The sequence below is a fragment of the Monodon monoceros genome, unplaced genomic scaffold (assembly GCF_005190385.1).
Source record: "Monodon monoceros isolate NGI ecotype Baffin Bay Population unplaced genomic scaffold, NGI_Narwhal_1 Super_Scaffold_17, whole genome shotgun sequence".
NCBI lineage: Eukaryota > Metazoa > Chordata > Mammalia > Artiodactyla > Monodontidae > Monodon > Monodon monoceros.
Genome location: NW_021703773.1, coordinates 25,618,609 through 25,643,082, shown reverse-complemented (window position 1 = coordinate 25,643,082; position 24,474 = coordinate 25,618,609). Strand labels below are relative to the sequence as shown.

Genomic DNA, 24,474 nt, shown 5'->3' with positions numbered 1-24,474 from the left:
ATGAAAGGAATCTTTTGTCCGTAGTGCAGTTCAACTGACCATTTGTTGGAAAGTCAGTCTTTCTCCATTAACTGAAGTGCAGTTATAAACCAGATAATTATAATTATATGATTATATAATTATAGGCCTGTTTCTGAACTTCATTACATTGATCTATTTGTCCATCTAGTGCAATACCTTTCTATCTTAATCACTGAATTACTTAATAAGTACTGATATCTGGTACTGTATTCCTCCAGCTTTGTTCTTTTTCATGTAGATTGCCATGGCTATTCTTGACCCTTTGCATTTCCATATGAGTTTTAGAAACACTTGTTACTTTCTACAAGGAAGTTGCTAGGGTTTTAGCTGGAATCACATTATATCAATAGATCAGCTTAGGGAAACATGACATCATTTCCGATTCTGAATTTTCTGATCTCTGATATAGTATATTGTCTCATTTATGTAGATCTTATATAATTTGTCTCAATAATGATAGTTTTCTGTGAGGAGCTCTTGTACATCTTTTGCTAGAATTATCCCTAGCTATAGCACACTTTTTGATGATAATGTAAATAGTATTTTTATTTCACTTTCTAGTTGTGACTGTTTTGTGAAAATAAATTATATTTTTATATTTATCTTGTATAAATAAATTCACTTACTAATTCTGAGTTCTTAGGTTTAAAATTTTTTTCTTTGTGAACAATCATGTTATCTACATTAATAAAAGATTGGTTTCCTTTTTTGTCAAATCTTTTGGCTTTGTCTTGCCTTGTTGCACTGGCTACAGTCACCAGAATAATGATTTGAAATGAATTTCATTGTCCTGGTCCCAATCTCAGAGACTAAACTTTTAATTATTTATTTATTTCAATAAATATATGTGAATTATATTTTAAAAACTCCATAATGGAAAAAATATTAAATTCTACCACCTAAAGATATAAAATTCAAAAACAACTATAGGAAATTATTGGAATTAATAAATGAAATTATTTATGCAAGACAAGTAAAAAACGTAGTGTTTTCTACATTTTTTTCACTTAGCAGTACTTTTACGGACTTTCTACATATCAGTATTTACTGAACTTTTAATTCTTTTGTTGCTGGACATTTGTCCTGTTTTCAGTTTATCACCAATTTCAAAATATTTTGATAAATATAAGATGTATATTTCTGTATGTTTGTCTATATTGGTTTCCTTGAGTCAATTTTAGTAATTTCTATTTTCTAGAAAACCATTTTATGCATAGTTTAAAATATATTGCCATAGATTTATATGCATAGTTATCACTTAGATTCATTTCCTTTTTTCTTTCTTTCTTCACTAGTTTATATTTTTATCAACTACTCCATACACACAGTATAAAAGTAAAATAATTCTGCAGTGATGGTTACAGAAAGCAGTAATTCTCTACATCCCTTAAATCTCTAGTAGAATTGCTGGATGATGTGAATTTTGCGTTTAATAAAAGCCTAATGTGTCTCGAGTAGCATTAGTAAAGGTCAGTGCATGCCTAGACACATTCTAGAAAGCCTAAGGACACCAAAGGTGGAGAAAAGATCCGAGAAACAGCTAAAAAAAGGAAGATATATATTAGCTAGCCTGATAGAAGACTTCTTAATACAGACCAATAGAAAGAGGTATTTGAATTACTAAAGGAAAATAACTGTCAACCTGGAATCTATATTCAAACAACCTGTCATTCCCTTGTAAGTGTTCCTATTATGCGATTACTGTTAACACACAAAATACTACTATTGGTTTAGGGATATATATTCACCAGACATATGTGATAGTTAAGAGGAACTTTTATCCAGCTAAGAATATAGCTTAATACAAACAAAATAAATAAATTATATGGAGACATTGGAAATTGCACAGCATGCCTCCTTTAACTCTTTATAACTCATAAATCAAACAGGTAACAAATTAGTAAGTTTACAGAGGATTTGAACCATGCAATTACTAAGCTTATTTTAAAAAGACATACAGCTTTCAACTAGAAAGTGCACATTCTGTTCAAGTAAATATGGAACATGTGCAAACATGATCACAAACTAGGAACAAACTAATCAGTGAAAACAATAAAGCGGAGAATCACTTTTATACTCCACACCATGACCAAAATGGAATAGAAATAGAAATCTGTAGCAAGAAGGAAAACACATGCTCAATTTTGAAAAGAAAAGACACATGATTAACAGCTTACTGTGAAATTTATAGCCTTAAATGCACATATTGGAAAAAGAAGATCACTTGAAAATCAAGTTAAGCTCCAGCTAATGGAATTTGAAAAATGCTATCAGAGTAAATTCAAAGAAGTATAGTTGAAAAACAACAAATATAGTAAAAGAAATTAATGGAAGAAATAATATAGAGAATTACCAAACCCACAAACTGATTCTTGAAAAGGTATCATTGGTAGAAAAATAACTGACATATTATGATAGAATACAGGAGGCCCAAATAATTGACATTAGAAATGGAATTGAAATATACCCCTACAATAAGGATTACTTTTAGAAAATTTAAGAAAATAATAGATTATATTATACCAGTATATAGGAAAAACCTTCCATCCAAAAGAAAAATATGGAAATGATCTGATTCATTTAATGAGGCTAAAATAACCTTCATATCACAAGAACAAGTAAAGAACAGAAAATAAAAATAAAGAGCTGAACTCTGTAATTACTCCCATTTTATATATTAAGAAAAATGACCTGTATGATCATCTAAATAGGTAGAGAAAAAGTAGTTTAATAGAATTGAATACATGTTCATGATCAACAACATAAAGAGATAAAACGAAAACCTTCCTAGCGTAGTAAGTAGCAGGATTTTTTTCTTAAAACGATAAAGGGTATGTAACAAAATCCATCCGCAAGAGTATAATATAATATATAAACAGTAATAAAAGAGATGAAGAATGCATTACAAAAGTGGGCAATCATATGTGATCAGATAATTCAGACTCCATGGTCCTATTCTCCACCTAAGACCTTTGATGATCTCATGTAGTCCCATGACTTAAGACCATTTATTTCCGAAGACACAGGTTTATTATTTCCTTTCAGAGTTCTCTCTGAAGCTCCAGGTTCGCATGAACAGCTGTCTGCTCAAGTCTCTACTCAATGTGCGGTAGGCATCTTGAATTTACAGGCCCACATCATAATCCCTGGTCTTCCCACCCCACAAACCTTTCCACCTGCACCCTTTCTCACCTCAGCCCGTGACCTCTCCACCTTTCTCATTTCTCAGGCAAAAACCTTCGAGTGACCTTGCATCCTCTCTTAATCATACATGGCTCACCCAGTCCTGTTTTCCCCACCTTCAAACCGTGCCCAGAATCTGACAACCTCTCAGTACCTCCCCTGTCCAGCACCTCTGAGCAACAGCCATCTGATTCTTGATTCTGCCTTGCCCTGTATAGCCTGTTGCCAACACAAGTGCAGAGCAATTATTTTTAAATCACAGGTGGGATAACTTCTTTACCAAAAACACCACATTGGTCTGTCACCCAGGGTGAAAGCCAGAATCTTCAGAACAATCTATAAAACCCTGTGTGTTGCCCACCAGCCCCCCGCTTCCCCCTCCCCATCCACTACACCCGTTATTTCTCTGGCCTCAGTTTCCTTATCAGGCCCTCTCTCTGCTCTGGTTAAATTGGTGCCTGGATGGTCCCAAATGCTGAAACCATGCCCTCTGTGTCGGGCTTTTGCTGGGCTTCACTCTCCCCTCACACCAAGTATAACAACCCCTCCATCTCCTTCGGTCTGCGCAAACCTCTCCTCACCAACATGGGTTAACCAACAACCCCATATAATACCTAAATCTCCCCCCATCCTCTGGTCCTGGCATGACCAGTGCTTCTTATTCTGCTCTGCTTTTTTCTTTCCTCAGTGGCATTTACCACTTACTGAAATGCAGTCTTCTTTACTTATTTTTTATGGTTGCTGTTTTTCGCTCATCTCCCCCATTACCAACCATGTAAGCTCCATGAAGGCAGGGTTCTTCATTTAGTTCACTGATGTATCCAAAATTCCTAGAAGAGTGGAGTGCCTCGTACACAGTCGGTGCTCAATAAGTGTTTGCTGAATGGCTGAACTATGTTGAAAGGGGGTTGCCTTAGACTCACAAAAGGATGTTCAACCTCATGAATATTCAGGGAGATGTAACTTAAACATGATACCGGTCCACAATCATCAAATTTTCTCTTTTTACAACTATTTAAGTCTGATGTTATCAGGTATTGGTGAAGATGTGACAACACAGAGCCATTTGTACTTTATTGTGAGACTGTAAGAAGTTACAGTCACATGCTAGAACAACTTGGCCTTTTCTCTTCTTGAGCCTAGAGGGACCCTAGGCTGAGCACCATTTGTCATGATAAAATGCAGAAACTAACTATCTTTTGTTAGAGGACCAGACAAATGAAGCATTTCCTCATGCTTCTAAATCGACTTAACAAAATCTACATCTTTCAGTTTAGAGGAATTTCACCTTATGCTGAATATAAAAAGCAGCTTGAAAATGATACAAGCACATACATGCCAAAATGACATCTAGTATGTAATTACTGTTAAACGCACAAAATAGTACTGTATATTGTTTGGAGATAGGTATACTACATGAGCATATGAAAATTATAAAAATATAAATGAGAAGAGACCATCACGATTTCAGAATGTGGGGTGAGAGGAAAGACAAATGCATAAGTGGAGAGGCAGGGGAGTAGGACTGTGTCTATAAAATTTTATTTTTAAAAAAGATCTGAAGCAAATAAGGCAAAATGTTAACATTGGTGGTGGTAGGTATCTAAGTGTCTGCTATATTATGTACTTCCCTCTATATTAAAAATATTTTAAATCAAACATTTAAAAATATACTACATTTTATATTTATGCAGGGTGAGATAGATATTTTCTTTGAATTTATAATATGCACAAAGTAAATAATTGGGGTTTGTGTACCGTTTTTCGTATGTCATTTATTATGATTTTTCTCTCTTACAATTTTGTGCAGTAAGCAGTGAGTGAAAAACAATGAATGAAAGCATTCAGCAAATACAGATTTTTGTTGATATTAAACTGTTTTATCTGTCTGAATTGCCATAAATAGAATTACAGGTCTGCTGCCGTCACTGAAAGAGCTTCCTCTGACATAGAGATTTTAAGTTGCTTTGATATCTGTAAATGTGATAGAAGTATGTTAAAATGTTATGAAGAAAGGAGTTTATACTACACATTTCTGCCTTTGTGTTGGTATTTCAAATAATGTATTTTTTCCGAAAATACAATGTACAGAAACAAACACAACATAAGCTGAGATCATTCAGATACAGGTACACAGTATCCTCCTGCTGTAAACATCGTCTCTGCCAGCGTTTCTGTCCTGGCATGGATGCTACCACCTAGTGGGGCATTGCAGGAACAACACTGATACCACACGCATTAAAATCCGACGTCTGTTAGCTTAAAACAAAGCTGTATCAGACCCGTCTTTGATTTGTGTGCCCGAGAAAGCTTTGAATTGTAAAAAGAGCTGACAGTCTCAAAAGGCCTGGTTTCATCCTTAAACACACAGCTCAGCATAGAGCTCCGTGGTCTCACTGTATCCATCACAGACAGAAGTAGGTGCTTCTGTTTTCTGATGTGCACGAGTGAATCCACTTCTGTGAGGCTCCAGGCTCATCCATAACTGTCAGACAAGGAAAGGCACATTGGGGTGGGGTTTGGTGTGGGTGAAACGGGCTGGTGTGTACCCGAGTTTTGTGCTGGGGTGTCCTCACTGGGCGGGAGGGGCCTTTCAGTCACCGTACCAGCTGTGCTCTCCTTGCAGCCTCCACTTCATCGTGTTTGACACGGAGCTGGCCCATGACATCCTGAAGGTGTGGGACGGGCCGGTGGACAGCGCCATCCTGCTGAAGGAGTGGAGCGGCTCAGCACTGCCCGAGGACATTCACAGCACCTTCAATTCGCTCACTCTGCAGTTCGACAGCGACTTCTTCATCAGCAAGTCCGGCTTCTCCATCCAGTTCTCAAGTAGGTGCACGGCCCCCTTCTTCGTGATCTGGACAGTGGGAGACAGATCCGCATCTGTGTCTTAAGGTTCCCCGGACAAGGGTGTACCTTTTGTTGAGCAAAATACACAATTTTGAAAACACCTATCAAGAGAACGGTTTGTCTTGGGAAATTCTGTTCATTCTCAGATGGGGATGGACAGTGGCTCTCCTTAGTTATGGGGGAAAAACAACTTACTTTAAAGGTTTGAGTTAATCAGTACATATTTAAACTTGGGCCCAGGACAGATGTGGGTCTCTACCGGGAGGTCAAGTTTATCTTTGGTGCCCCCTGCCACACCCAGCACCAGCGCCAGGCTCCCTCACTCTCTGGTTGGTGCCAGGAAGTTTTGATGTCTCCAGGCTGCTTCAGTTTTCTGCTTTCAACTTCCCTGAATAGAAGGGCCCTGCATTTTTTCCCTCCTTAGGGCTGATGTTTCAAATAGCTTATGTAGGATAGTAATCTCTGCAGGATTTAGTGGGCACCACGTTTGCACTTTGAAGCTGTTACCTCTTGACGATGGTTCCCACCTTCACTGTCTAGCCCATTTTTAAGGAACAGTTTCCTGAGAAGGAAGGGGTGGAGATATTTTGTGGCAGTTCCGTCTTTGCGAACCCTTCAAATTGCACTGTGTAGAGGTGTCATATAATGTGGTAGCACCCAGTGTCAGCTGTCATCGTAAAACTAGCGGAATTTGCACATAAACATATTCTGGCTCAGTTTATCTCTGGGCAGGTCACTGGTGAGCCATATTTAGGATTTACATGAGTAAATGGACTTAGGTCAATTTGATGCTTTAAAAGGTTGGTAATAAAATTAAGGTTAAAGTCTGCACAGTTTCTTACCTCTGGTTCGCTGTGCTTTGAGGCAGTAGTTTGTGAATATGTGTTCATGGAATAGAATCTCTACGTGGTAAAATTTTCACTGGTTTATGGCAAAAATATCAAGGTAAGTTTGCTTCTGCTATCCTGCCTTGGGAAAAAATGTTTTTTATTCCAAGGTTATATCATTTTTGCGAGATAAATATGGCTTCCATCTTTAGAAATTGTGGTAAGAGTAGGTGAAAGATGTGTGATGTAATGTCCTTGTTTAGCAAAATGAAAAAGTTGGTACCATTTTGAGGTTATGTTTGTTTTCCTTTCCTACCCATTCTATACTCTCCTGGCCTTGGTTTCTTTTTCTTTTTTTTTAATAGAATTTATTCTTTAGAGCAGTTTTAGGTTCACAGCAAATCACATGCATTTAAGGTTCCTCCATGTCTTTTCACAGCTTGGTAGCTCATTTCTTTTTAGTGCTGAATAGTATTCTATTGTCTGGATGTATCACTGTTTATTTATCCATCACCTACTGAAAGACATCTTGGTTGCTTCCAACTTTTGGCAATTATGAATAAAGCTGCTATAAACATTTGCATGTAGGTTTTTGTGTGGACATAAGTTTTTAATTTCTTTGGGTAAATACCAAAGAGTGTGATTGCTATATTATATGGTAAGAGTATGTTGTTTTGTTCCTGGCCTTTTAAAATCTTCCCTTTTTAAAAATTCATGTGGAACCAAGAAACCACTTATTTTTCTATATTCCTCATGATTTTCTCTTTGAAAAGACATCTTCCTAGTTTGGGTTAAAGACAAAGGAGAATCCTTTATTATAGTTATTTGAGAGCACAGACATTTATGTTCTATATTTATAATTATACAAATAATATACTTAACTGACATATTGATGCTTAGGAGGTGATAAACATGAACACGCCCATTAAAGTTCCTACAGAAATGAAACTTGCTTAATTTTTTTAACTTGGTTTTCCAAGTGTTCTAGTTTGAACCATACAGAATTGTCATTTTTGCAGATAAAAAATGGTTGAATGTTAGCATTTTCATATGGTTTAACATAGCATTTAGTATGCACTTTGGGAAATACCATTTGAAAGTAAAATGTTGACTCTGAGGCTTTTGTATGAATGGGTTTCTGCATGGTCTTTAAAACTCTATGGGAAGGAAAAAACAAGATATAAAAACTTTGCTTGGCATAATTTAGAAAAACTTGGCCTGAAGTGTGAAGCTGAAAATTTGGGTTTCTATCTTGATCTCTAGAGATTTGAAACTGACCTATCTCTTTCTTTATTGCTTTATTTGTGAATTGAAGATATTGCACCAAATTCTAAGCACCTTTCCACTTGCATCATGTATTTTCCCTTTGCCTTTTTAGATCTACTCTCCACCATTTCTCAATCTACTCTGATCCTAGTCGTGGACATGTGTGGACTATGTTCTGTGCCCTCTGCCTGGGTTCCTCCAGTGGGGGGCTCGGGCAGGAGATGAGAGGTGCAGGGAGGAGAGCGGTGTCGGAGTGTGATACCTCCCTATCAGATTCCCTCAACCAAAGCTCACTACTTTTCTCAAGAAGCCGTATCCATACATGTCCCTTTCCAGGTTTCTGTAACCAACTCCCAGTGACCACACTTCTACCTGGGCTTCTCCAAACCCAACATTTGTAAAGAAACCCTCTCAAATGATCTATGGGAAGTGTGTCATATGTTTTGTGTTGGATCCTAAATGATACAGTTCCCAAAGGAACATTGTCAAGCCCGTGAAACTGACATTCCTATGTCCCAGGAACCCCCTTCAGCAATGGCAAGCTGGGATATCTGGTCAACCTCCCTACACCCATGACCAATGTGCCACTCTCCACTCCTGCAATTCTGAGCCATCCTTTCCCCACTGGAGAATCCAGCCATGAAACTAGATCAGGCTAGAGTCTTTCTAAACCAAAGGCTTGAATCTCCTTGAAACATGCAAAAGAGCCTATCCCTCCAGCTCAAGAAGCCTTACTGCTCTTCTGTAGGTGGAAAGCAGGAAAAGCCTATTTATTTGTCTTTATGATCCCGGGACTTAAAAAAAAAGAGGTACTTTATGTGTAAGTTAGATTGCGCTGCCATTCCTAAGACAAACTAATGTTAGAATTTGAAGTATTAGCGCTTATCTATGATTTCAAAATAAAATAAAAAATAATGGAACTTCAGTATTTTCCTCAAATAATTGATACTTTGAGTATGACCTTTGTTGCAAAGCAAAAATGACATGTATTCAATAGTATTAAATTAGTTTTCTTGGTAAACCATTTTAACTTGATAGTATGCCAATACTATGTGAACTTCGCATTGTAGGTGTAACTTAGTTATTGGAGGAAAAGCCCTTATTTGAACATTCGTTTTCTTAGAGACACTTGAATGATCAGACTTTTCTCAATAAAGTTAAAGTGTAAGGATTTAACATCAATGTCACCCTCCCTCTCAGTCACATAATCCATACCTGGTTGTGGCTTTTTAATTTTGACAATTTCTCTATTATTAGAACACCTTCTTTAACTGCCTTCCATCTCCCCATCCCCTCTTGGTCCTCCTTCTTCCAGTGGCCACTCCATTATAGTCTTTTTTCTGGTTTTCATCTTTCCTTCCCCAAGCTGTAAAGGTTGGATTCCACTAGGGCCCATCCTCATGTCTCTTTCTCTCAATCAGTACTGACTCCTCAGGTTCCATCAGTCAGCCTCCCAAGACCTCTCCCCTGAGTACCCGAGGTTTCCCTCCAACTTGATGTGGGGATAGAAAGCAGAGGACATACCATGTGAAACGTGACCACATTTCCAATCCTCTCCTTTCTCAAACCTGGTTTCCTTCAAGCTTTCCCATCTCGGTGAATGTCAGCTGCATTCTGAGTCGCCCCTTTATCTTCCACCCCACATATAATCCAGCATCAAATTCAGTAGGGTCCATATTCAAAATCCCACATCTCTCCACCTTTACCCCTACCACCTTGATCTGGGTCCTTCCACACCGGACTGAGCTTCCATGGCTTACAGACTGGCTTCGTCTCCCCTCTCTTGTCCATTTACTATCTTACCTGACCAGAGGAACCAGGATGGGTCTTAATGAGGCACCTTGCTCTGGTCAGAACTCTCCACTGGCTTCCCATCTCAGCCAGAGAGAGTTCTGATTCTCCCCATTGCCAAAATAAAGGCTATAAAAGCCTGTATGCACACTTATGCAAAACTCCACATTTTCAGTTTTCATCCTTAATTACTGCCCTCCACCCTGTCAATCCCCCTGTAACATACACACCAGCAAGAGGCGTGTATGTATTTGTATGCACGTATTTGCTATGTGTTCATTTTACACACTGCTCTTGGCTTTTTCCTCTTTGCTTGCTTAATGAATCCACATGTGGACACACCATCTTTTAAGACCCCTTTAGCAGAATTAATAACATTGTCACTTACAGTGCCCAAATTCAGTGCTCATATTTCTGAGACAGTGTTTATCCCATCATGTGTGAGCATCCTACTTGCAGTCTACGGGACTAAGTTCCTGGAGGGCAGAATGTCTAGAACATGACATACAGTCAGTGGCTAAAAATTGTTTTCTAATCAAATATGCTTGAAAACTTTCCAACGATGCGAATCTTGAAAATATTAGGATGATTTTGATTGTGTGACAAACGCTATGTCATGTACCAAAAAGGATGTTTCATTACTGATTTCAGCTTCATTCAAAAATGTTAATAGAAAAGCCTTTAATAATAAAGATTGTTTCAGTTCTGAGTTAGTTTCTGTCCAGTGTTAATGGTCTTTATATGACATTTATTATCAGAAGTAGTGGACAGTATAGACTGTGTTTTCACTGGTAAAAAAACGCATTAGACAGATTTAATAACATGTATGCATCTTTGTTGACCTTTTAAGTTTTATAATTCTTTATACATTTATTTATCCTTCCTTAATGTTTTGATACCAGTTGGAAACCAAGCAGACTATTTTCATTTTATAAAGATTAATACCCATGTTTTAATTTAAATGAACATAGTTTAATCTATTATTTGATAAATTTCCTGATTTTATTTAAAAAAGATCATTTTTTTCCCTGCTTTATAATAATCTTGGGAGAAGAACAACTGCTTACTGGGGTGCGGGGATATTGATTCTTAGCCTCAGTGCTATGTGTCTGTGTGCAGGCTTAATGGCCACTGAGGGAGCAGCTGCACACCACACCCTTCCTTATGTGTGTGTTTACCTTCCCTTTGCTGTAAGACATTTTCTCCACTAGAAAAATGAACTGTTGGTGCTCACAGGATATTCACACCCCATTCAAGGTCCATTGTCCTGCCAGCTCCACACAGCATGTAAAACATAAGAATAAGAAGTGACTAGTGCAATTATGTTAATTGTAATCAGCCTAACACTTTTCATTAAAGTTTAATTACTATTTAACCATGCATAAAATGTAAGAAAATGGAGTTTGGCTCACAAAACTTACCTTTACTCTAGGGGTTAAATAAACTTCAGCTGAGCCTCTAGTGGTCCGAACTCTCAGCTCTCCCACTCTAGGGAGAACGGCTCCAGGGCGATCTTGCACCCTCAGATTCCATGAGATGGATTTCCCTGTAAATAATGGTCCTAACTTAGCGGCTACATAACATCCCTTCCTAATTTACTTTATTGAAGGATAATTTAATAGGTACATTTTCATTAAAAAAAATCATTTGTTGTTCAAAACAAGAGAGACCCTTGGGGCTGCCAGTTGCTGAGCAGAGTGGGATTGTTTATAGGAGAGAACCGGCCATAGAGCCCGGGCGCCTGTACCAAGTTTCTGCGCAGAGACAGGACACAGCAGGTGCAGCTAGACTGCTCACCCCCTGCTCTCTTGGGACTCCCCTTGTGGGGCTGGTGGAAAACTGATCGTATGTTCTTATCATTGGCCACTCACACCCAGAGAGGCCAAAGAGTTTTATCCACCTTTGATTACTCGCACCCAGCTCATAACAGGGGTAGAACTGGTGTGTGTTGAATTATTGAGACTAAGATGCTAGCTTATTTAGAATTTAGTTTAAATTCTAAATCCTGGATTCCACAGAGTGTTGGGGTTTTAGCTGTGGTTGGCTTTGTCTAATACTAACAAGATTGATAACAAGAGGAACAGAGAAAAACAGGACACATAATGGCATCTTCCCTATTCTTGGGGACGTATCTTTTTTCCCCTTCAGTTTTATTGAAATATAACAGACTTATTGCATATGTGGAATCTAAGAAACAAAGCAAACTAGTGAATATAAAAAAAAGAAACAGGAACAGACTCACCAGTAGAGAGAACAAACTAGTGGTTACCAGTGGGGAGAGGGAAGTGGGGAAGGGCAAGATAGGGTAGGGGGTTAAGAGGTACAAACAATTGTATATAACATAGATAAGCCACAAAGATATGTACAACACAGGGAAATAAAGCCATTGTTTTGTAACAATGTTAAATGGAGTATAATCTATAAAAATATTGAATCACTGTGTTGTACACCTGAAACTAACATATTCAGTAATACCGTACATCAACTATACCTCAATTTTAAAAAATAATAAAATAATTGATACATAGAAATGTGTAAGTTTAAGGTGTACAGCATGTTGATTTGATACATTTAGAGACTAAAAAGTGATCACCACTGTAGTTCATACCACATCACATCACATAATTACCACTGCTTTTTGGTGGTGAGAACACTGAAGAGCTACTATCTTAGCAACTTTCAGGTATATAATGCAGTGTTCTTAACTGTAGTCACCATGCTGTGCGTGACTTATTTATCTTGTTACTGGAGGTTTGTGCCCTTTGACCAACATCTCCCCATTCCCCCCCACCCCCCAGCCCCTGATAACCACCATTCTACTCGCTGATTCTATGAATTCAGCTTTTGCAGATTCCACATATGTGCTATCATACAGTATTTGTCTTTCTCTTCCTGACATCCCACATAGCATAATGCCCTTGAGGTCCATCCATGTTGTAGCAAATGGCAGGATTTCCTTCTTTTTCAAGGGTGAATAACAGTCCAGTGTGTGTGTGTGTGTGTGTGCATGTACTGCATCTTCTTTATCCATTCATCCGTAGATAGACACTTAGGTTGTTTCCATATCTTGGCTATTGTGAATAGTGCTGCAGTGGACATGGGGGTGCGGGTATCTCTTTGAGATCCTGTTTTCATTCCCTTTGATCTTATGTGCAGAAGTGGGATTGCTGGATCATATGGTAGCTCTATTTTTAATTTTTTGAGGAACCTCCCCACTGTGTTCCACAGTGGCTACACCAATTAGCATTCCCGCCAACAGTGCACAAAGAGTTCCCTTTCCTTGAGGATGTATCTAATACTTACTGTGAAAGAGATCTCAACCCTTTTCTATAAAACTACTAGTGGGAGTATCATCTGTACCTACCTTTCTGCTAATCTAAATCTTACTCCTACTGAAAGCTCATAAATCATTCCTCAGGCAGCAGTGATTTCTGTGGGGGAGTCCCAGCACGGCCCCCTCCCCCAGGACCGCGGACGTAACCGTCAGTCAGCGCAGTGCAGTAGGCAGAGTTATGCTACCTCGCTTGAATGAGAAGGGAATGCTCCTAAATTTTACAGACTGAATTATCATAATGTCTTTAAAAGCATGTCATTCAGAAATAAGTTGAGTCAGTGAGGAGAACATAGAAAATTTGAATCACTGTGACAAATATTGAGATAAGCATCTGACCACACCCTGCCCAGGTCACCCTTGTCCTCATGATGTGTGTGAACACATTGGTGTAATAATGAGGAATTAATGAACTAACCACTCATTCATTCATTCATGTATTACTTTATTTATTCACCAACCAATATTGAACCCCTTCCTCCTGTGCTCCTGATCAGTGCTGGCATTGGGGATCCAGTGCTAATAAGGCAGACGTTGCCCAGTCTTCATAAAAGTTATGGGGAAACATATGCCATTCACCTAGAATCTCCTTGTCTCTGTCCGCCTCCTCTGGACGGCCCACCTGGTGAGGACCCTGGTCTGCTTCCCTGCAGCTCCGGGATGTGTCCTCCACCTTCCCTGGGGTGGCGCCCACCTCTGAGGTCTTCAGCTCCTGCTTGACGCCCTGCGGTCTCCACTCCACTCCACCAGCCACTCTTGGGAAGGTGCACTGCATCCTGTTTCACCTTCAGTCGGCAAAGTTGAACTGGAACGTGCTGCTCCGTTCCCACAGCTGATCTTTCCATCTTCACTTCCCTGCCTGTGTCGGTTCTTAGTGCTTTACTGGGGCATCTAGGCTGTCACTGTTCTCCCTTCTATTGGTTCCTCCTAAATTCCCGATACTTCTTTTCTGTCTTCAGCCACTTTATCCTTAAAATCAAGTCTCTTACCACGTGCTAAGCTCCCTGGCCCATGTGCTTCCTGCATCGCATCTGCCCAGCATCCTCTGGTGAGAAGGAGATGCATAAACCAAGAGCTTCTTCCCAGTGACTGTGGGACCCCCACCCTCACGTAGCTGAGCTACAGTCACTTATTTTGCCAGGGAACTCTGGGTCCCATTCACCTCATTTTCAAACCTTCGCCCCTTTGCTCGTCTCCTCTTTGGGGCAGTGGATGATCTGGAGTCTTCACAAAGATAAACCTGTCAGAAGGATTTCCTTCCACTTCCTCCAGGAGACATCATTCTGTTTCTTCACTCCTGTTAGCTTGGGATAGTCACGCCTTCTCCCAAGCAAGGCTGGTCCTATCATGGATATGCCCCCGGCTGCTGGGACCTTGCCCGGTGTGCCCTCGTCTTCTTTCATTTTCATCCTTTCCTCTGACTCCTCACTCCTTGTACACAGACGCTCAAATCACAATTTAAGATAAATACATACAACAACCCTTTGCCACTTTTGAGCATCCTGTTTTTCTCCTTCATCTAGAACATGTTTTGGGCTTGCTGTGTGCGTTTCCTCACCTCCAAATCATCCTGCAGCCCCCTGGTTTGTTTCTGCCCCCATCACCTCGGTTTCACTGCTCTTGTCACGGTCAAAAATAAGCCATGAGTCTCAATCAACACACAACTTTTCGTGGTTCTGGCAAGTGGCCTCCTGCAGAAGTTCAGTGCATCTGACACTTTCCACCTTGTTGAAATATTATTTTCCCTGGATTTTCACAGCTGTCCCTACGATCCTTCCTGCCTTGCCGGTCTCTCTGTTGTCTCCTGCAGTCTCACCTTCCTCTTCCTGGTTTCCTTGGGACCTGGTCTTAAGTCATCTGCTCTCTCTATTCACTGTCTCTCTGAGCAATGTTCTTTCTTCCCTGGGTGTGGACAAAGATCCAGAAGGTCATCACTTCAAAACTCTCTATTCAGAGCTCACACCTGTCTTGTGAAGCTCTAAGGGGCCAAATACATAAATTCGTTTGAACATCTTGCAGACATGTCAAAATTGGCATGTCCGGGTCTATCCCGTCACCACATCCGATCCAATCCAGACCCAACCTCCAACAAGACCTCGTGTGGCTGCTCTTATCTTGCATTTCCCCTTCATCACACAAGCCCACATCTGCTGGGTCTCACCCACACCGGACCCTGTCTAAAGGGCTGCTCAGAGGAGGGTGATTGTATTGAACCTGCGTTTGAGAAAAGCCACGTTGGCCAAGAGCAAATCTAATCAAGCTAAGCCCCCCACTTAAAAAGTTCTTCTCCAGTTTCTGACTGGAGAATAAAATCCTGTTACATGACCCCCGACTGATTGACGTGGGGCTCCCGTGTATCTGCCCATCCTCACCCACTCCTTCCACCTGGCTTCTAAGGATTTTTTTCTCCTGTTTTCAGACCTTCACTTGCAAAGTGCCTTCTGTCCAGGACTCTGTCCCCCTGTTCACTGCCTGCTATTCCTGTCCGTTTCCCGAGTGGCAATTAAACACCACTCCTTGTAGGAGGATTCTCTGAGCCCAAAGAATAAATAAGAACCCATTTTATATCATTTTTACACTTCCCCCTCTATAATGTTCACCACTAGTTATTTTTATAACTTTTTGGCTGTTACTGAATATCCTGGTATTCAGAAGTCAGATATTTTACACTAGTTACTGCATTTATTTCTGCCTCACTTTTGACACTTAAAAGTATTTTGTCTTTTGTTTTCTAGTTTCTTGTGTATGTGTCTATATTTTCTGCTTCTTTTTTTTTTTTGGTTATTGGTTCTAGTGAGACTGAATTTCCTAAATTATTGATTTTTTTAATATTTCTGCTCTAATATTCAGTCTTTAGCATGGTTCCAATTACAAGAGCAACCACCCAGTAGGTGTGTGTTGAACTGAATTTTAAAAGTGACTTAAAACTTGCCTTTGGACTTCCCTGGTGGTGCAGTGGTTAAGAATCCACGTGCCAATGCAGGGGACACGGGTTTGAGCCCTGGTCCAGGAAGATCCCACATGCCGCGGAGCAGCTAAGCCCGTGTGCCACAACTACTGAGCCTGCACTCTACAGCCCGTGAACCACAACTGCTGAGCCCATGTGCCACAACTACTGAAGCCCGTGTGCCTAGAGCCCGTGCTCCACAACAGGAGAAGCCACCGCAGTGAGAAGCCGGCACACCGCAATGAAGAGCAGCCCCCGCTTGCCTTAACTAGAGAAACCCTGAGTGCAGCAACGTGGACCCAACGCAACCAAAAATAAATAAATAAACTTAAAAAAAAGAACTTGTCCTCACCAGATAACTCACGTTCTCATTAAGGTGATTAAAAAAGAAATTTGAGGTGCATATTTGAGTAATATGCTTGGAAGCATTTAGCAGTATTAAAGAGAATATAAACTGTCCATATTTAGCAATCCTATCAGAATGGAAGTGGAAAAAATACATATATATAATATATAATATTATATATATAATATACAATATATGTATATAATATATATTGTATTATATATAAATATATATTATATTTTTATGTATATAATTTTAAGCATTATAAGACTCACTTAAACTATAGTACACTGCATAATCCTGTAACAGAAAACTCTCAAAAGTATACGCACACACATGTAATATTATATAATTTTTAGAACAGGCATCACAGAGGCACTGTTTTTCTACCCATGAAAGATAACATGGCTTGGGGCTAAGCCCCATCTTAACAGCTCTGTAAACAGGCATGTGCACAATTTTCATGGACTTAGGATAAATTAGGGCACCATACTCTTTTTACCACCCACAGTTTTGATGAGGACTGCTCTCAAAAGTAAGGAACGCAAAAGCACTTTGATTTATCAGTTTTCCCAAATATAGGGGACTGCTATTATTTATTCTCAGTTCTAGAGATATATTGACTCCAGGGAAGTATTACGTGATAAACGACACAGTCTGCAGCTCTCAAATTAGATTTCCCCAACTCCTTGGCCTCCTGTTTCACACTACTCAGTTCACACTGACAAAAGTAAGAGTCTCCTGACACTTGCTTGGCAGGAAGGCGTGTGGATAGTGCAGTTTTGATTTAGAGGCAGGAAAAGATAGTAAACCGGTTAACTATCACTTAACCACACTAACGTTACGATACCAGATACTTGCATGGCTGCAACCACCTGAGGTTTCTGTAACATGTTGAAGTTGTTAATCGTGCACTTATTATCAGTAAAGAATAGGTGGATTTGCAGAACATTTAGTGAAAACTGTGATAGTCATCTTTTTCTCCCCTCAAGTCTGTCTTGTGTCAGTACGCAGATTTTTATCTTTCGTACTTATTAAAAGCTGAGAATCAATTTAACAGTGATGACTAATGTGATAGATGTTTAGAACAGGATCTATGGAGGGTGAGGTTTTCCTTTGATTGTGACTTTAGATATAAAGAAACTAAAACCTCTTTGAATAACTGAATGAAGGATTCTTCACTGTTATGAGGATGCAAAACAGGATTTTATGATGCATTCAAAGTGTAAATATCTGTGTTACTAAACAGATATAAAGTGTTTTTAAAGTAACTCTAAAGTCTAAAGTATTTTTAGATCTTCAGACGTACTTAGTTTCCCATAGATTCTATATTTGGCATGATGAAAATAGAAGTGCTAATTAGTATTTTTTCTCAGAGTATTTGCAATTCCTTTATAAAGGAGGAAGTTAGCTTAGTTCCCAGTGCAGTCTTTGGAACTTAACTGACACAAGTGACTGAAGTACTGTTGTGAACACTAGTAGTCTGTTATATTTTTATGTCTTTTAAAATTTTCCAAGTGCATTCTCTTACATGGTCTAATTTTTACAGCTATGTGGTATGCAGATATCAAAAATATAGTTTTATAACTAGCAAACAAATATTAGAACATTTATTTACAAGAAATAGAAAAATTATTTGACTTACAGAAATTGCCTAAATTGGACATGTATTATATACCACTAATGTTCTCTTTCCAATAATTGATTATGAGGATCTTTGAAATCATTTAAAAAGTTAATTTAAAACAATTTAAACAAGTTAGTTTAAAAAATCCAATGTTATACAGATAGAGGACTCAGATCTTACTATAAGCAGCAGAAAAAGTATAAGGACGATTATTACAAAAAAATAAGTGACTCCTGAATTTGAAAATGAAAATGTGTAGGATGAGGGGATTTATTGTCTAGTTTAATAGCTGCAATATAAATAGCTCTTGAATTATTATATTTTGATTTAATTAGCATGAAATATGGGGCTCAACTTTTTTGCTTTAATGGAATTCACATTCCCTATTGTGCAGAATCAAAGTGATTGATTTATTTCTGTTGCATATTGAAGTTTTTTTTAAATTGTAGAACTCAATTTACACTTACATTTGATAGTCTACTATAATGACATATTTTCATAGCTATTAAGTGTTTATTCAGTACAAAGACCATGAAAGCAAATGTTCCACTTTTGAAACATTGTTACAGAGGATGCTTGAGTAACAGATCATAAAGGGTATTTAATATTTTCGTATACTAACATCACTCTCTCTGTCTGCACAAGTGTTTTAATGCCTGTGGTCCCGCTGACAAACTAAAATCTTTCACGCCTTCCGAGGCTTCAGCGTTCCTGTCTGAGGAATCTTGGCCTCTAATTTGTTCCCTCTGGCCCGCAGTAATAGCATTAATGAAGCCTCTTGGTAAATAGTTAATTGTGTTCATGAGAAAGGACTTCTCGTCTGATTTCGTATTTTTTTATTCCGAAAGAAAGAGTCATTTTCCTCAGGAATGAGTGACAATATATAGTGTGCATCTTCAGATTTGCCAGTATATATCCATAATTTCACAATCCTGAAGCCCGTGTTGCTTTCTGTCATGAAGGAACATGAGAAATAACACGATTCCTGTGTTGAATCCTGATATTGTTTCATTCCTTTGAATTGTGAAATTAAACACGTGTATACACATACATTCATATAATAAAAATAATTTTAAATCTAAAATGATTTGTATTCATTGTATGCAATTCAAGTGAATACTGCAACTCAGACATATATTTGTGCATATATATATAAACCTTTATAATTAAACTTTTTCTTTAGAAGTACTTGTAAATTCACATGCCCTTGTGAGAAGTAAAACAGAGAGATCCTGTGAACCCTTAGGAAGTCCCCTCCAGGGGTAACATCTTGCAAAACTAGAGCACAAATCACAGCCAGAATATCGACAATGATCAGTCAATATGCAGAACATCCATCACCAAAAGGGTCCCTCAGGTTGTCCTTTTATAGCCACACCCACTTCTCTCCTGCCACCACCCCATCCTTAACCCTGGCAACCTCTAATCTGTTCTCTATTTACATGACTTTACCATTCCAACAATGTTATATGAAAGGAATCCTGTAAGGTGTAGTCTCCCTTTTTTCACTCAGAGTAGTTCTGTGGAGATTCACTGGGGCTGTTGTGCGTCCCCTCAGTTTATTCCTTTGTGTTGCGGAGTAGTATTCCATAGACTGGATATACCAGCTTGTTTAGTCATTCACCCACTGAAGGACATCTAGGTTATTTCTAGTTTGGGACCATTATGAATAAAGCTGCCATAAACATTCATGTACAAGTTTTTGTGTGAACGTAAGTTTTCATTTATCTGGGATAAATACCCAGAAGTATAATTTCTGGGTTGAATGGCAATTGAATGTTTAGATTTTAATGGCCAAATAATTTTCCAGAGTGGCCGTACCATCTTACATTAACACCAACAATGCCTAAGTGATTCCTTTTCTCTGCATCCTCACCATCATTTGATGTTGTCTATATATGTGATATTATTAGCTGCACTAATAGGTATGTAGTGATATCTCTTTGCATTTCCCTAATGGCTAATGATTTTGAACATCTTTTCACGTACTTATTTGCCATCTGTACATTCTCTTCAGTGACATGCTTTTTCATGCCTTTTGCCTGTTTTCTGGTTGGGTATTTTCATGTTTTTATTTTATTTTATTTTTTGCATCTTCAGCATTCTCAATATATTTTAGATACTAGTCCTTTGTCAGATATGTGGCTTTTAAACTTTTTCTCTTGGTCTTTAGCTTGTCTATTCATCCTATTAACAAAGTCTTCCTTGGAGAAAATTTTTATGAAGTTTATTAATTTTTGCTTTTTATAGAACATGCTCATGTTGTCATGTCCTTGCCTAGCCTTAAATCCCAAAGATTTTCTCCTAAAAGTTTTATAGTTTTACCTTTTGTATTTAAATGTGATCAACTGTGAAAGAACTTTTGTGTAAGATATGAGACTTGTGTCAAGGCTCTTTCCCCAGCACTGTGTGTTACTATTGAAGCCCAGGAGAGGGATTTGTGCAATGTGCATTTGAGCAGCCAGCAGCTCTGCTCTTGATCTCGGAAGATCTCAGAAAACTCCATGTCTCCATTTCCTGAAGCACTTTGTCAGAAAGGAGAGGAGGAATGTCGACTGAATTAAGCGGAACTTGGTAGAATTCATACCTACTTTCTTTAATTTGTAGTCTGGGATTGAGTGGAAGCACCCGTTGGATGACTTGAGGTTCCTCTTTTCTGTGTGTTTCCTAAACCTTTTCCAGCCACCAAAGCGCTGATGCACACGTGACAGAGTTCTGACGGCCAGTTCAGGTCTATCCTGTCAAATACAGTCAGTGACCCTCCAGAATGAGATTTCCCTATTCAGTGCTATGATCTAACCCAAAAGAGCAACTTTTCAGAGAAAATGATAACCTGACCACGTGCATAAAGAGTTAATTCAATTTTCTTAACTCAAGAACATGAGAACTTAATATGCAGGTTAAAATCTGACTGTTAGATATCTCTGCTTCTGATATGGAGCGTATTGGTGTCGCTTTATATGTTTTTCCATATACGTGGTAAGCATTCTCTCTGTGGAGGTTATGTTATGAAAGGGTGTTTTAAGATAATAAATGTACACTAAGCAAACTTTACTTCTATGAACTAATAACACAGTTGATAAGTATACTTTTTTTTTTTTTTTTAAAAAGGGACTTACCACATAAATGCACACTTCTTTATCTTTACTCACTTTGACCCTGAAATGTATTGTCCACTCCACAACTCATCCATAAAAGGCAATGTGGTATCCATCTCCCTTCCAGGGCTTGAATACTGCTGAGTTGCTGCCCAGCTGCTCAACATCCGGCTCTCGATAAATATACTTTTAAATGATGTTTAAAAACATGCAGGGGGGCTTCCCTGGTGGCGCAGTGGTTGAGACTCCGCCTGCCGATGCAGGGGACGCGGATTCGTGCCCCGGTCCGAGAAGATCGCACATGCCGCGGAGCGGCTGGGCCCGTGAGCCATGGCCGCTGAGCCTGCGCGTCCGGAGCCTGTGCTTCGCAACGGGAGAGGCCACAACAGTGAGACGCCCGCGTACCGCAAAAAAAAAAAAAAAAACAGGCAGGGGCTTCCCTGGTGACGCAGTAGTTAAGAATCCACCTGCCAATTCAGGGGACACGGATTCAAGCCCTGGTCCGGGAAGATCCCACATGCTGCGGAGCAACTAAGCCTGTGTGCCACAACTCCTGAAGCCCCCGCGCCTAGAGCCCATGCTCCGCAACAAGAGAAGCCACAGCAGTGAGACTCCCACGCACCGCAACAAAGAGTAGCCCCCGCTCGCTGCAACCAGAGAAAGCCCGCGCACAGCAACGAAGACCCAACACAGCCGAAAATAAACAAATAAATAAATTTATTTTAAAAAATAAAAATAAAAAACATGCAAGGAGGACTTGACACATTTAATAGGACGTGTCCCAAAGCACAATTTTTTAGAATAGAAAAAGAACACAACTCTGCATATTATTTTAATATGTATATATTCCATAAAGTCTCCAGTGTCAAAAATGACTTTATCCCATTGGAAATAAATTTGTGTACATTGCAATTCTTATGATACAATGGTTCTCCACCACCATTGCTGCCTCTTGCAAACAAAAACATCAGGTCCGTGGCTCTCACGCTAAGTGGAGCACAGGTTCAGATCGCTCAAGTCCATCGCTCTGGATTCAGAGACAAAGAGTAGCGATGTCCCTTAGATGCCACTGGGCCTGTGGAAGGTTCTTTATGACTTGAAATAGTCCAGGGAACCCCTGGGGAAATTGAAAAATACAATACCCATCACCTCAGGAATAGTATCTTCTTTTTCTAAGGTGATAGAGGGATAAGACTGATGCAACTAAAAATATTGTTTTCCTTTTTATGGCAATAAACTGGAATGATTCAGTCACCAAAATCCCATTTGAAGAAAAAAACGTTTAAGAGAAAATTGAGTGCAAGAAACATGTGGCATATAAAAGAAAACAATCATAAAAAGGAAATGAGTGTATGCCTCATCCATGACTTTGTATGACCCTGAAGGTGAAAAAGCAATTTCTGACCCCAAAGAAATGTCTTTGGTTGGGGGCTTTCATATTAGTCTCCAAATAAGCTTTATTGCCTTTACCAGAAAACATCTTTACACAATTTGTAACTAGGGGAAAATAAAATGGCATTTATTTCAAGGACCCAACCAATGTATTTCCCACTGCATTTTTTAAAATGGTTTTGTCTTCCCTAAAGTCGTCTTATTGTTTTTGTATTTTTAATCCAATCTAGATTACCCTAAGAACTTTTTATTTTTATTTTATAACTTTTTAATGCCATGCTCTATTATTATTATTACAGATATGCCAAATGGAAATTTGCTTTAGAAGTAGAAACTTCTTTCAAAACTGAATTAAACCTCATACCATTAAAGGACATATAACCCTTAGTACAAGCCTGTGTTTTATATACTGATATTCTGTGGATCTTTATTTGGAAGGGTTTGAAGAAATTTGTTGAGAAAAACATGCTCTATAATAACAGACATTTAGAATACACTGGATTAAACTTTTTTTTTTTTTTTTAGTTTCTTTACTGTAGGGCTTCTCTGAGCCTTTAATCCCTGATGTACAGCGGGGATCTACAAGAGGGAGCTAGAGTATACAGTATTTGCCCATCTTGTTTGACCAAACACCTTTAATAACCTATAGAAAAGTGTTCTACAGAACACTTGTTTTTGCAAGGCTCATGTGTCTGTTGAAATTCTTATTCATGAACAAATTCTGTGCATCTTTGTGTAAAGCTTTTTTATTGAGTAATGTGTGTGTTTGCTTTTAATGAATACTGAATAAAAATTCGGAAAGAGAAGTAATAAAACATATCTTTGTTTTAAAAATTACAATGAGACTTATCTATGATCTCCTTGGCTTTTCGTCTAAAGGTTTATTTTTAAATTATTTTAATACTACATACTTATTTATCATATAAATATTTCTATGGGTGTTTACTAAGAATACCACTGTTTAATAATAGACAATTAACTGTTTTAATACTATATATTTATTTTTTCATTATTTTAATGCTATATTAAATTAATTCTCACTTGGAAATGAATATGTAACCATCCATGTGCCCACTTGCTTGAGGAAAGAATTAAGTTATTTGGGGGATGTGAAATTCAGTCCAATGGCCAAGACTGTAAATGTGCAATAGGATTTACTTATGTTTTTTTCTGGAGTCTAGAGAAATCTCAGCAAAGGTAGAGCACAGGTAGAGCTTAGATTCTTTAATTACTCAAATAGTAAACTCAAGATCGTTTGTAAGATACTAGTTCAGTGGAAGCAGCATTTTGTTGCCTAGGTGATGGCCATGATGGGCTATGATTCTGATGATTGAATACTATAATTGCTGTTCTATATTATAAAAATTTGTGGCTTATGGGTGTGACACTTCTGAGTTTCTAACTGGAAGCTTTGTGTCCTTGGGTCCATTCTGCATTCTACTGCTGTCCTGGTCTTCTTTTGGGAAAATGTGCTTGCTTTCCACCCTGCATTCTAATCTTTGCATCTGATGGGAGGAGAGTGGAAACTAAAAGGATCTTCCTCAATGACTCTGATATGGCATTTCCTGCTCTCTTCCCATTGAAAAAACTACACGGAAGCCCAAATGCTTCCTTTCTTTTTGATATCTACTGAGAATTCTGCTTCCAAGTAAAATTCCCCTACTCAGAACACTAATAATAATAACAAGGATGACAGGTATGATAAGCCAGCCATCATGCTGTGGGATTAAGACAGAACTGAAATGTCTGCAGTGTCCAGTATTACAGTAAAGTATGTTATCTGAAAACACATCCA

At 38.7% G+C, this 24,474-nt stretch overlaps 1 protein-coding gene across 1 annotated transcript in view; it reads left to right on the top strand.

Moving 5' to 3' along the window:
- The window catches only part of CSMD1 (CUB and Sushi multiple domains 1), a 1,429,265-nt gene that overhangs the window by 1,178,471 nt on the left and 226,320 nt on the right, over window positions 1-24,474 (top strand). The window contains exon 26 of the mRNA XM_029226263.1: window positions 5,831-6,033. Coding sequence (XP_029082096.1) covers window positions 5,831-6,033 — 203 coding nt within the window. The remainder of the gene's footprint in view (window positions 1-5,830; window positions 6,034-24,474) is intronic.